The sequence below is a fragment of the Platalea leucorodia genome (genome assembly GCF_965183815.1).
Source record: "Platalea leucorodia genome assembly, chromosome: 6".
Classification (NCBI taxonomy): domain Eukaryota; kingdom Metazoa; phylum Chordata; class Aves; order Pelecaniformes; family Threskiornithidae; genus Platalea; species Platalea leucorodia.
The window spans coordinates 37,660,672-37,675,496 of NC_138828.1; the positions used below are offsets into that span (position 1 = coordinate 37,660,672).

At 45.0% G+C, this 14,825-nt stretch overlaps 1 protein-coding gene across 2 annotated transcripts in view; it reads right to left on the reverse strand.

Annotated features, from left to right (window-relative positions):
* FBXW7 (F-box and WD repeat domain containing 7) overlaps positions 1–14,825 on the reverse strand; it is a 192,026-nt gene that overhangs the window by 29,937 nt on the left and 147,264 nt on the right. For both annotated transcript variants that reach the window (XM_082316415.1, XM_082316416.1), the window contains exon 3: positions 1,014–1,096. In XM_082316415.1, the coding sequence (XP_082172541.1) occupies positions 1,014–1,096 (83 nt within the window). The remainder of the gene's footprint in view (positions 1–1,013; positions 1,097–14,825) is intronic.

The following is a 14,825-nucleotide window of genomic DNA, read 5'->3' on the forward strand; positions in this document are numbered from 1 at the left end:
GGGGATGCGGAAGGTGCAACACGTGCTTCTCGGCAGCAAGACATCGCCTCTTTTTCTCTACTGCAGCGTTTACACATCTGAAAAGCAGCCCTGGAACATCTTTCCCCACACTGTCCTAACTTTCCACTCATCACCTGATAAACCTCTTAAAGGAAGAGAAATAAAATTTACGTTACGTGTGAAAGATCCATCAGTGACTGAACACTGCTATAGCGTATGCAGAAGAAATAACATCCCTGGACAGTTTTGGGAGGCAAGCACAATGCTTGTGGGAGGGCTGATGCTTATTACAGGGGAAAAAAAGGTAAAATGATGTAAAACCAAACAGGATGGGAAGCAGCGTGACATCCGAGCACAATTGTTATGGCAACTATGCAGTAAGAACTGCAGTTGCAAGGCGTGCATCCAGGGCCCTACTCTACCACGGCTTTTCACCTTTAGGAGCGCTTTACCGCCCAAAGCATCTGAGCGGAACAGCAGCACGTATTTTTGCGATCTGGTACCATTTCGTAGTAGTAAGGAAGCAGACTAGAACGCGTAATAATTTCTTATTGTGGATAACAAGTATGTGTGTGTTCCTGTTAAGATCAGATGGTCTGCTCTGCCTACATAAATTTCCATTCTCTCATTCCTGTTACCATAGCAAAGTGATACATTTGATCGCAGTTTGTAATAGTCTTAGGGTTTATCATTATGTCCCTTTTTAAAAATCTGATTGATTTTATTCCCAGGAATACTTCAGCCCTCAAAAAGTCTCTAAGTAAATGGGCACGCTATATTTAGAATGAAACACAAACCTCAACCGAAGAAATGCAAGTCTGGCTACTTCATTAAAACTCATCTTCAGTTCAAGTAATTTAAATTAGCTAAGCAATATCCGAATGCTGATACCACCCCTTCTTTACTTTACAGTGCTTCAACATTAAGAGGAGCCATGAATCAGGCTTAGCACTTGGGAAGACGGGATATACGCAAGACTCGGGATCCAGTGATGCGTTATTGCATTTAATTACCTTGTATATTCTGAGACTTTGCAGGGTTTCTTTCCCAGAGAGAAAGAACGGACCTCGGAGCCATGGTCCAACTTTCTCTTCATCTGCAAGGTGAGGGAAAAGAGTAACAACACGGATTTAGTTACATGACCAGCCTTACTTACGCGTACTTCTGTAAAATTAATCCATTTTTACCTTTTACTTTAATATCAAATTTCAACAAAGCTGACACTGACAAGATGACTTAAAGCAACACTGTAGTTTCTAGCTTCAACAATATTCGATACGTGTTTTATACAGTGCATGTGTATATTATTGCTGGTTTAGGGTCCAAAATCTATTGGAATTACATTCTTTCAACTTCCAAATTTCAAATATGAAAAAGCGTGCAGAACTCTGTGTTGGTTTATTTACTAAGCTGCTCCCTCTCTATTCTCCTGGGAGCAGAGGGAAGGAACTAAACCAAATCCCTTCATTCTTTGTGTTCAGGTTCACTGCTAAGGCTCTCATGGAAATGGTTAAATTTTGGGTAGCCCGTCTGCATTATGAACCAAACATTCATTTTAGGGCCTAAAAAAAAAATAATTCAAATTTATTTTTTCTGCTGTCTACCCTTTTATTTTAAAGTTGTACATTGAAAACATTTACAAAACTGCAGTAAAACTGACAGATTAACTGACATTTTTACAAGAAGGGTAAGGATGAAAAACACTAAACCTCGGTCTTGAATGTCACCCGCAATTAGATATGATCAAAACCAAATAATGAGCAGGGCAGCTGCTAAAAGGGGAAGCCAGTCTGCAAAAATTACCAAAGAGATGGAAACCAGTGAAAGCCATATTTATCCAAGCAGACAAATAAAAATTACTTTCTACATATTTGGGTAATCTTTAACCACAGGCTTTTGGACTCAACAAGACATATGTATGCCAAATGCAATTTCTGAGTTTTTTGTTGGTTTTCTTTTTTTAAGACGTGACACACCAGAACACTTCAGCCAGCAGAAGGATGCTCACTGCTGTTTACAACTGTGAGCTGCAAAATGCATAAACTACCGGTGCAACAATTCAGACTTTAGTTTGACCATTTGATCCCTTCTTTCCAAAATTTCATATTTAAGATACAGATTCAAAGCTGGCATCTTTCTTACACCACTGATTTTGATCTTTTTTAATGTTGCATTATAACATAGTTGTTTAACCATTTATTGTATCAGCCTACCTGCCTAAAAACAAAAACCAAAAAACCAACAGGATTCTCTAAAGCTTACAGTCCATATACTTTTGTTGGGATTTTTTTTTTTTTTTCACTTTAAAAATACCTTTATGGCTTTCCCTAAAAAGTCATTGAAGACCTTGTGTTTTGCTTCATTAGTGACAACAAAGGAAAGATAACTAAGATTTACTATTCTCATTTTTACAGTAACAGCTCCAACGCAACCAGAAGAGCTTGCCTTGCAGCCGTGTCTTCTTGCCCGCGCCTGACATGGGACGCTCCACAGCATCTCCCCAGACAAGCCTTCAGCCAGACCCGCCCCGAGCACTGCCTAACCACCTGCCTCACCCTCGCCGCTTCCCCGCGCCCCAGGAAGGGCAGCCCCCCGCGCTTCCCCCGAGAAAACCAGTTGTAAGCATCGCTGACAAATACCAGACACCGTCTTTTACCGCCGTGCCAGACGAGCGAGCCATCAAAATTACAGGAAGTATAAATAAGATGTTCTAGTATGAATTTCAGTATTTGATGATAGACTTTTCAGAAAGGATTTTTTCTGTTCAAGGAAAATTTTTATTGCCAGCTCGCCTTTCTGAGAGGTTATCACCACCATATTCCTCTTCTGCTTCTCGTAAGAGGGAGATGCAGTTTTCCAAAAGCACACCTTAAAAATAACAAGTACGAAGCCTGCAGCAGGAAAAGCAGCTACAGTGATTTACTCTTTTGCGTTAGCAAACAATATGCAGTTCTCTATTCCGTTGCCTAATAATGATTTCACCCATTTCTTTTGGTAGGGTTTTTTTTCAGGTATTTTAGGGAACTTTCTCAGGGGGTCCACCACACAGCCAGACTTCCAGCATCTCAGAAGATGCTAAGTAAATACACGGTCAAAAATGCCGTTTACTACACGAAGAAGATAAAACTTTCTCTACAGCAGGGAGATCTAGTGACAAGATTCCGACATCAGTACGGTATCCGTGTAACCGAAAAACAGACACCGCCGAGCAAACACCCCCGTAAATATTTAATCCGTCGCTAGGAAAGCACAACTCCTATAGACAACGTTTATTTATCGAAATTGTTGAGATTACAGGGTATTTAAAATAAAAAAAAGGGGGGGAGGGGGGGCAGCGGGCTGCATTCCGCATCGCCCGCCGCACCGAGCGCGGCGGCTCTCCCGGCGGCGGGCGGCTGCAGCCCCGGCCGCCGGCACGTTCCCGCCCGCGGAGCGGCGGCGCGGAGCGGCAGCGCGGAAGAGCCGCGGCCCCCCCGCCCCTCCCTCCCTCCCTCCGCGGGCGCGCAGCCGGGCCGGCGGCCACTCACTTTGTAGAAGATCATCTTGAGGGTGCCGTAGAAGCCCATGGTGTCGGCGCGCTTCCCCTTGCGCGGCTGCGGCGCCCCGCGGGCCCGGCGGCCGGGCAGGCGCTGGCAGTACAGCCCCTTCTCCGGCAGGTAGGTCACCGCCTCCCGCGCCGACATGCTCGGGCACGGCGGGCGGCGGCGGCGCGGCTCGGCCCGGCCCGGCCCGGCCCGGCTCGCCTCGGCCCTGCCCTGCCCTGCCCTGCCCGCCTGCGCCGCGCGGAGCCCGGCTGCCGCTGCCCGCCGGCCGGCCTGCCTGCTGCCTGCCTGCCGCCTGCCTGCCTGCCTGCCTGCCTCCGCCCGCCCCCCGCCTCCCTCCGCCCCCCGCGCCCGCCCCGTCCCTCCCTCCCCGCCCGCCTCCGCAGCGGCGGCGCGGCACTGCGGGCTGCGCGGCCGGGAGGGAGCCCGCGGGGCCCGGCGGCGGAAAACCGCCCCCACCCCGGGAAAACCGGGGGGCGGGGGGGGGGGGGGATTGCGCTGCGTGGGTTGGGGTTATCCCCCCCCGCCCCCCTTCCCCCCCCCCCCCCCCGTCCCCCAAACCGCCTCGGAGGCCGGGGGCCTGCCCCCCAGCCCTCGCTCGGTTCCCCCCGCTGCCACAGGCTTCACGGTTTCCCAAGCGGGAGCAAAACAAGCTCATTTCCACTAATTATAATTATACCGTCGCCCTCGGCGAGCCTGGCTGGACTCGTACGTGATTGCATTCCGTGGACGGACGCAAATTAGTCCTTCAAAAGTGCGGTTAATTTTAGAATCATTTGAAATACACTACAGTTTTGCCAGGGAAAAAAGATGCTGAAATACCCTCTATTGGCTAAACAATAGAATAAACGGGGTTTGAGGATTTAGGAGCTGGAAGACCCGAATCCAACAATTATGTAAGACACATTAAAATACTAATTCACAGCATAGCAGCGGCGAGGCTGTGAGACGCGGGAGCAGATCCAGGGTTTCCCCCGAAGGCAGGCAGCCTTCCCCGCGCACACGCTCCCCTCGCCGGGAGGAGACAGCCTCCGGCGACGCCAAGCCATCTTAGCTTGGTCTTCAACTACAGAGCCTATGAAGGATTCTCACCTATGTTTCAGCGGAAGCGTAAGGGAAGCCCTAGGTAATTACTTGCTAAAGAACGCTCATTTTTTGGTCGTTTCCTACTCTGTGCACATCAACCAATCTGTTCAGTTCACCCTCACGGTTCGACTCAAGGGCACTGAAGTTCCTGACATATGGTTGGGCTCTCAGACAGGTACCTGCAACCAGCACAGCAGCTAGGCAGCCTTTTTTTTTTTTTTTTTTTAATTCCTATACAGACAACTCAAATAAGAGACTCCAGCTTCTGCAATTTTTCCTTGTTTTTTTTTTCCCCCTCCCGCAAAGTTTTCTGCCCAAGTTCAGAGCAGAGCATACCCAGAACGGGATGATCTGAAGCTGCAACGTTCCTCTGTAATTTTCCCCAGGTGCAGTGGGCACAGGAGCCGCTCAGCAGCCCTCCAGACCGATGCACTCCAACAGAGCACACACGTAGCCAGCTCCTGTTCACCTGAGGGGAAACATCTTTCTCTTTACCCCCCAAAGCAGTACAAAAAAAAGTAGAAAAAAGAACACACATCTAAAGGAGTGGAATTACTTTTTGTAAAACCCGCCAGCTTCTTCATTAGTACTTAAAAAAAAATCCTCATATGTATTATTACTTTATAATAGCAAAGTGTGCCAGGTGTTAGCACACTCAGATAAGGCAAAATCGCTACCTCCGTAGCACACAAGATCCTGCTTCTATACAGTTTTACATATCTCCCATCCAATGCTGAGTCCTCGTAGCCTTTTTCGTCTCCCATTGAAAATGGTTCTGCCCATCAAATCTTGGCATCTATGCCATTATCCATTAAACTGCAGTGCTGTATATTTTATGAGAACAAAATGGTCTTGAGTTGACTTCATACCTCAGATATGAACAGAGCTGTACATATCCCGGGAGACTATTACTGTCTTCCTTTGCGAGCACATCACATGCAAAGGGGAAGGAAAAAAAAACCATAGGCTGCGTCTACACACTAAATAATCACAGGAAGCAAATTAATACCCACATCAGAGTAAGAAAGAATTCGAACATTATCGCTGTGGGGATTTAGAAGCACTTTATACACATGCATGCATAATGCCCTGTAATGTTCCCAGCTATCTCTGCCCCTTCTCCAGTCCGTGAGTGCACTCGATGCAGAGGGGGAGGACGACGGCTACTCTTCCTCCAGCACCGCAGCGGGCGCCAGCAGGAAATCCTCGGGGATCAGCCTCTCCCCCAGCCCAAAGGCAAGTGTAACCTGACGGCATAACTAGATTTATCTTTTGAACAAAATGTGCTTTGGAGTAAGCAGTCAATGAGTTGAATAATAATTAGAAATGACTATTTTCCTCTCTCTTGGAGTACTACTATTGCCCATTCCTTCTCTTTTGATAATGATTGGCAGATATTCTCTCATGGTAAAAACCCACCGACTTAACTGCTAATCTCCGCCTCAGTCAGGACCCATGTAGTAACCCCAGCAATCATTTGCTAGTGGTAGAAAACTTGGTGTATCAGGTATTTATTGTGCGCAAAAGGTTTGGGATTTTTTTCCTAATTTTAGATACAGATACCACAGACAGATTTTGGCATTTGAACGGTGACCGTCTTTCATCTAGGAGTCTGCCTTTCTCAGAGCAAGAGACAAAAACTGCATATGGATATGGCTCTCACTTATGTAGTATTTCTCTATAGTGGCACCACTTTTGATTCTCTACAAATAAAAGAATCATCCTCTCTACCTCAAATTAAGTTTGATAATCTCTGGGTAGTTGCAAGACTACTCTAGTTGGGTGTCTGCTCTTCTCCAAAATGCCTAACCACAGCCTGGGCTCTCTGTAGTCGATGGAGAGGAATACGCTCCCCCAGAGGCTAAGGGCACCTACTGTTAGGCTCCCGCTCTAAATTACTGTCTAGAAAGGGCTTTCCATCTCTCCCTTCACTTTGAGAACTCCCCTGTCCTCGGAAGAGTTTAGCGTCATGAATACACCACACTCTCAACTGTAAGAAATGACTTAAGGCTTTGCAGAAGTAGCAGGAACTGCCCAACCCGGGACGCCTGAGCCGCGCTGCAGGCCACACAGCTCCACTCCGCACCTTCCTGGAAAATACAGCGGTGCAGGAGTAAAGCCCCAGCCCCTCAGATGCTTTGGAGAGCCCGACAGCAAGTAGCAGAGATGATGCATTCGTTTACATCTCTACTGACATTAGCAATAATATTTATTGCAATAACTTAATATGCTCTAAGAATACTTACTTAATGGTATAAAGTAAATGCTTGTCACAAATTAAGGTATGTTGGGAAAGACTATAGTTTATAAAGCAATGTTAAGAGAAAAATCAAAAGTTGCCCTGTTTCTTTCCCTATTTGATATATATTCAACTTCAAAGATGGGTTTTATTTTGTTTAAGCTGAAGATAATTTTCCAAGTTTTTAAACCCACAAACAGCATACAATTCATGACATTTAGAAAAATGTCTACACCAAAATTACATAGTTTCCAGTGGACACAAGTCCAATCTTATTTCCCGTCAGTACTGCCAGCTCTTAATTAATAAAAATTCACACCATCCAATTCTTTTCCTGTTGGCAACATTTCTAGCACCTTTACCAGTTTGTCATGTGGCATGCTGTAATTAAGACCGTCTATTACTTCTAATGAAAGACTGGAATGAATTACAGAAATCACCCGCAGAGCTATATAATCCCCAGAAGAACGGAGATTACAGTGCAACAGACCAAAGAAACAACATTTTTGTTTTTTTGGTTGGAGAAACATTTCTGAGCGGAGAGACCACAGGACGGTCTGGCTGTGGTAATGGCCAGTCAGCATTTTGGCAGTACACTGGTGCTTAAACCATGGAATGCAAAACCCGCAATTGGCATTTCACATACACATATGTGCATTAGGAGCATAACGTGTGCAGGAGGAACTGTTTGGTATCTCCATTAATATTGGTAAATGCATCAGTCAAGACGGTGCCAGAAGGGATTCTGTGTACACTGCACATTTAGCAGACGTTTAGCAGACTGACTCCTTTAGAAACATTTCAGAGGGATTTTTGTGTGTTGTCTAATAGGATTGCGTTTTTTTCCACCCAGGAAACCAAACGCCCTAATCAAGTGGGGCTGAATCCCTAACTGCTCAAGATTTACCCTGGAGACAGCAAAGATGACCCGGGAAGGACAGTCACGCTTAGTTATTTTTCCTTTTCGCAAATTTGGACCCACTTAGGTTTTAAACACTCCCCTTCTGCTTGGTAATCTAGTTTGGGCAGCTGCAGCAGCCAGCGCTTTGTCTTCTATATTCGACCTCTTCATCTGACCACATACTTCATTTAATTTGCCAAATGCTCCCATTCAGGCAAGAATCTGGCCCTGCAGAGAGGTACTTCTGCCATCTGCTTTAGACATTTAACTACAGCTTAGCTTAGCACACCTACATTTAAAAGCCTAAGTTCCCCATTCGGTCAATGAGAAAGGCAGATGCTAAAGTCCAACTTGTATAAAGTCTTAGAAGAGGAGAAAAAAAATCCCATAAGATAGCAAGTGTTAAACATGTTCCAAAGTAATCCAGGGCAGGCCTTTCCTCTACAAAAGGGCACCGCTATTATTGTCAGATCTTTTTCTTTTTGAATGTATTATGAAGTAAAACAAGTGACCCACTGGGATCTTGGAAATCCCATGTTCTCATGGTTTCTCTTGGTTCAGCTTGGGCTAGGCAATGACGTTAAGGCTGTTGCTAATTTGAGATTTATTAGTGTGCATCCTAGGTGCTGAGCTGGAGCGATTTTATGGGTAAATTCCATATCTGCAGGCAGGGCAAGACAAAGTTTTAGGACACTGACCAGTTAAGGGAAAGTGATATTTGGGTAACAAGCAACGTTCAAGGGCACAGCATACAATGTACCTTATCACATAGGTGTAACCGTGTGTTTGTGTAGGATATACGATTAGTATTGATGCAACAGAACAGACTTGAAGAAATGAATTTAAGTGCACCAGTTTGTGACCAACAGCTGCTACGCTCTGAGTATGAAGGAAGAACAAGTGCAATTTGGGTCCCTGGAAGCAGTTTAGATGGAGGAATTTCTACTCAATTTACTTATAATGCCTGCACTAGAGGCTCAGAGAGGTCCACTCCAGCATGTTTGCCTCAACATAGTTACAGAAAAATTTAAGCGTATGATCTTGCGTAGAACAAGTCAAACGCAATCCTGCACATTGCGGTGCGCACTGATCGCTAGCTTACGGATCAATGACACATTTTTGCAGTGTTGATGAACTTGCAGTTTGGGATGAAGTAGGGAAACCAATGGGAACTCCGTTATGGGAGGAAGGACACACAGAGGCACTACAGTAAATTGCACAAAGTCTTCTAAAGCTTACTTAAATGGAGTGGAGAATACATATTACAAAGCGTGATAGGTACTACTGGATTGTTTTACTAATTGTATAATGTTTCTTCACAAAGCATTTTGAAGACTGCTTTCAAACTGAGATTTCCCACACATTATTATTCTTTATTTCCATGCAAAGGAAGGTACTGTAGTTAAACAAATTGTAATTATCCCCTAAGTTTTGTTTTTGCAGGGAAGGAAATGGCATAGATAGCAACTGAAAAAATCAGATTAATCTTAATTAATAAATCCTGATTTTATTAGAATAGTATAAGCTTTGATTATAAATACCATTTTTAAAGGTATATATCTGTAGTAGAGATTTCCCATAAACCACTTCCTTTTAACATTTGCCTTTAAAAAAAAAATTAGTTTTAAATATATTGTGATAGGATTCAAAAAGTGTGCTAGTTAATGGCTGCAAAACTAGCTTTGAAAAGGATTTATACATGAAGTGTATATAACAGGCTTCAGCACTGGATGTTTAGAATAAACTTCAAATTATGTTTTAAGAGCAGGGAGATTGCAAAGACAGGCTTAATGTAATACGGCATCACCATGTCTCCAGCAGAGCAGAACTCCCCTCTGAAGGTCATACTTCTTGTCCTCTTTGTTGGTTGCCTGTAGTTGGGCACAGAACTTGCAACATATGCTTCGATGCTTAGGTTATTTTAAAGGAGTACGGCCAAAGCTGTCATACACCCATTTATGACGGGGACAGTTCCACACACTGCTTCTTGGTGCCAACACCAGCTTAAAGATGTCCCAGTCTCACCTGCTCATTCCCATCCCTGCATGTCTCTTGCCCTTATTTCTGCAGGAACAAACATCTGTAGAAATGCTCTGTGAACCAGGTTCATTAACTGACTTGGGGTGAGGAAAAACAGTTTTAAGTTTTTTCCTTTGTGTTTGTTTAGGGTTTTTTTAGAACCAGTTACTGGTTTAATTTTCCACCATGCCTTCACAAACAACTGAGCCAGCAGACGCAAATGAGCAATTCACAAGCAGGGCACAAACTTCTTGAGCCAGCTACACCACTGAGCAAAAGGTATGAGGAACTGTGACCCGAGCGTCCCACGCAGAGAGCATAAGCCTATTATTTACACCTAGAGGCACCACTCTCTCGGCTATAGTTTGATGTGCATTTAAGCCAGCACAGCCACTAAAAAAAAAAAAGGGGGGGGGGGGGGGGGAAGCAGTCCCTGAACCCACAGCTGCCCTTGGCCATTCATTTCTATGCTTGTGTCACCTTCTCAGGTGTGCCACCACAGCCTTCGTTGTATGGCTGTCTGGTCAACTGGGGTGGCAACTGACCTAGGGACACTTCTTTGCTGGGCTATTTTTGAGCCAGGTCAGATTCCCCATCTCCCTCGCGGCATGGCCACACAGATGTCTGTGCCAGCATAGCAAGAGGTACAGTCTGCTCTCTTTTTTAACTTCCCCAAGCCCCCAGAAGAGCTACCTTAAACGCTTGCCAAACTACAGCCTTAGGTGAAATGGCAAGGAACTGGGGTTTGAGCTTTGTCCTCCCAACCCAGGGGGCTGCATTATTACCACAGAGCGACTTATTTGCATTGAAAAACATACTTAAGTCTCTGTCAAATGGAAATGGACACTCAAATTGTAAAGTTTTACCATAAAACAAGCACAACAAGGTGAACCACAGGCAGGGGGTATAATGTCAACCTTCCTTAAACACGTCATGCTGAAACTCCAGGGAGCTTGTCTCATTAGAACCGTATATTATTTCACTGAAAAGAAAACCAATACATTTTCTTCCCAAAGCATTTTTTTTCTTGCTAAAGATAAATGAAAACAAAAATATCAGTGGAGTTAGGCTTCACGTTGCTCTTAATTCCCTGTGACAGTAACCACATGCAAGTTTCCTACAGAGAGACCTTGTATGGTTTGTTTTAAAACTAGCAATATTCTCATATAATAAACATTTTTCATAATGCATATTCATAAGGAGCAGAGTTAAGGTTGCTAATGCAACCTTCAGTTTCACGTACTTGACTGCTTTCCGTGCAACAGGAACATTATGAGTTGCTATTTCGTGTTTTGTTTCTACACAGTATTGTTACATTATCTTTCAAAGGAAGAAGAAGGTATTACATATAATGCATCTTGCAAAACATTCACTAATGGCAGCAGATCTTCATGAGAACTGCGTCTCCATTCATTGTGCTCCTATTAAAGTTAACTGTAATCTATTTATTGTATCATTAAACTTAATATATTGTAAGAGGAATTCTATTTATAGATGCTGTAATAGCTGTGCTAATCACTCAAGTTCACATAGAACAGGGCCGTACTTCTGTCTGAGACGCAGCAGTGGTTGCTTCAGAGACCAAAGTACATTCCTAAATTTCCCGAAGAGATGACCTTGCGTGCTACACCCTGCGCAAGCGCGGGCGGCACCGCGCAGGTCGCTGCGGCCGGCCAGCCTGGCGTCGCCCTGCCCCGCTCAACAGCCCCTGCAGCCCGCTGCCCCCCGGCTTGCTCTGTGGAGGAAGGTGGCACCGCGCACCCCATCCGGGCTCCTGCCTTGGCCCGCTCTCCTCCCGGCTGTCGTCGCACGCCGCTGAAGCCGAGGGCAGCGGCTGCCACGCCAGCAGCCAGACGCCACTTGGGCACGGGGTAGTCAGTTTGGGGCAATACAAAGATAGCGGTCCATGCCTTACTCTTTGGGCGCTTACACAGTTGCTTTCTAAAATGCCACCCCAGGCTCCAGTTTTAGTCATTTTATCTTGTATTCCTACTACAGTCATTTCACAGATTCTGCCTGTGACATAGTCCATAAAGTTAGAAAACCATGCACTTGAGACTGTTCTTAAATACTACCATAGGCGCACAAAGCGCAAGCCCTTCTTGCTGATCAACAGATGACGACCGCAATACAAAAAAAAAACTCAAAAGAACCCCCCCAAAAACCCTAATAGGGATCAGTTAGTTTTTTCAATTTTTCAACCAGAAAGCTGAGTTGGTTTTGTTTATATTGACAAGAATGTTTCCAAATTGGTGAAGCATGCATTTCTGCCTTTGAACACAAGTGGTCAAACTGTTTTCACTCAAATATAAGCAGGTTCGGAAATCACCTTTGTACAGAAAAAGAAAAGTCTGCTTGGACTTGGAAGGGCTTCTAAAAATGTCTGTCCTTCGCACTGAATACAAATAGAGCACTGGTATCTACTGCCTGTTTTCTGTTAAGTTTTCCATTTTTATTTTCTTTGGAGATAGCTTAATTTTGATTGCCAAGACAAGCGTTTATCTGGCATAGTCTATAGAAATCTATTTACAAAATCATTTCTGTCCCTCATTTGTGGTATGTGAGAATGATAAGGGGTTAGTGGTGAGCCTTTAGGCCACAGACAGAAGAATTCCTGGAATTATAGATTATACCAGAAGGATTTAGGAAGAATTTGAAGAAAAACTATTAAAAATGTCAAATCTCTCTTCCTACCTGCGTTACCTAAATAGAGTATAAAGGTTACAAAACCAAGCATTCAAAGGAGTTTGAAATGACAGGCGTAAGATGCTTTTACTCCTAAAAAGCTGCTTACCAAGACAGCCCTGTGCATGGTGCATACTAAATAAGACACAGATTCTGTGGAAAAAACAGCGTCTGAGGTTGTAATTTAAAATACATCGTTACCCACTTGTGCACGTGCACTACCCACTTGTGCACATGCATCAAGTTTGCAAAGGCAAACTTGTGAATGTTTTACGCATGGCACCCTGGCAGGATTTTATAACGCCAAAGGAATTTAATTTTCCCCCCAGCATCTGGCAACACAGTGACTCCCTGTTTGGCGTGTTAGTGGCACGGAACAGCTTCAGCCCCCAGGGGATGCCCCGCTGCTGCAGGTAACCAGCGGTGAGGAGTACAGCAGGATGCCACCCTTGGTGCAGCAGCACGAGAGGAAGATGAAACATGACATGCCAGTAAGTTTCAGAGCGGTCTGCTGATAGCAGCAGGATAGGACCCATGAATCGCAGCCTCGGAGAAGAGTTTGTTCTGGTGAACGTGTATGAATCTCCTGGGCTTCCCCCGTCTGTGCCTCATCCTCCTCTGTGATCACCAGCCCCAGGGTCCTCCATTACCCTGCCCTCTGCTCCCTGTGTCAATCTCCTGGCCCACCAGTTCCCCATTAGTTCCCTCCCTCTTGCCCTCTCCACAGCATCTCAGTCTAAGAAGACTTATTGTCCCACCTTATTACTCCTTTCCTTTTCCATCCTCTTCCACGTTTCCTCCTTCCTAGAATTCAGGGGAAGCATTTTTCTATACAATGTCCAAGCATCAACAAGAGGGTGTGTGTCTGGACTGCAGGACATAGAGGATATTTGGCTTTTTTCCCCCCATACTTGGCCACATCTGCAGAGCAGCTGGAAGCAGCCACTACGGGGAACACGCAGCTCTGCCCATGTTGCCTTTGGCTACAGCACGCTGGGTGAGTCCAGAGGAAGGGTGCAGGTCAGTCTGGTCAGCGCTATGACCTGGTGGGACACAGGCTCCTCACAGCCCAAAGTGTCTCTGGTACGTGCAAATGGTCGTTTCTCCACGACCCACACTCTGCCCTACCCATAAGTGACGGCGGTGGTCACAAAGGGGACAACTACACATTATACCTGCTTGATCCAGCTTCCTTTTCTCACCACAACCCATGCCTACGGTAGAGCACAGGGAAGGGGATTTACTCATCTTCCACGAACCCTCATGATTTATTGCCATGACAACTCCCCTCTCCAGAGGCCCGGGGGAGCCACGATGAGAGCTGGTTTCTCCCTAGTAGGGAGGGAAATCGATGCCAAACCTTTGCACAGCAGAAAGGAATGCCAGGCATGCCGGGGTCACACCAGACGCTTTGAAGCCTTGCTAACCCACTGTCATTAACCTTATGCCGTGCAATTTTGCGTTAAAAGGGGCTACAGGCGGAGTGAGCAGGCCAGCAAACCTGCGCCTTCTAAACAAACTCTTCCTTGAGCAGGTGCTTCCAGTCTAGAAATCATACAGCACGCTTGCCTGCCTCTACAAGAAACGTAGCGCTGCATAATTTAGTCCCTCATCCAGACGGGAGGGATGAGAATTGTTAATCAATTTTTTTTACACTGAATCTAGCATTATTTAGGTAAGATTAGGGGTAGATACCTCTAACACATTTGAGCCCAGAGCAGATATTTTTAACAGAGATCTCTCACAGCATGTGAAAAGTATGAAATAAGGGAGCACATTTCACGGTGTTTCAGAGATATTTTCAAACAGTGCGACCTGTATGAAACCTAAGAACCACAGCATACAAAGAAAATGGCCATACCTGTCCACTGTTGTGTCTAAACTTCTTTTGGGAAACCATTTTGTTCAGTAAAAACTTATGCTCCCTTTATCAAGCTACAATATTTATACTTGAATTAAAAAAATACAAGTCAAAAAACCCTGTTTCTACTCTCAAGGAAGACTGCATATTGCAACCTTTACATAACCTCAGACATCACATATTTAACTATTTCTCCAAAACTTTTGTCAACTTGCCAGTTCAGTGTGACGCAACTGGTGCACTCCCTAAACCAATCCATTCACTGTGGGATAAACAGCAAGTCAGTTATCTAAATTCCTGCGTTTTGAAACTTACAATTTATTTATTTATAGACAGGATGGAGCAAATTAGAGATTTCAGAAATTTTTGGCTTGTTGTTCCATTCATTTGTAGCCACAAAATTAGATGGCAACCATGGTTTTAGTTTGCAATGTTATGGAGACTCTTAGTGTTTCACAAATCCAATTACTGAAGTAAACGTATCCCATCTAA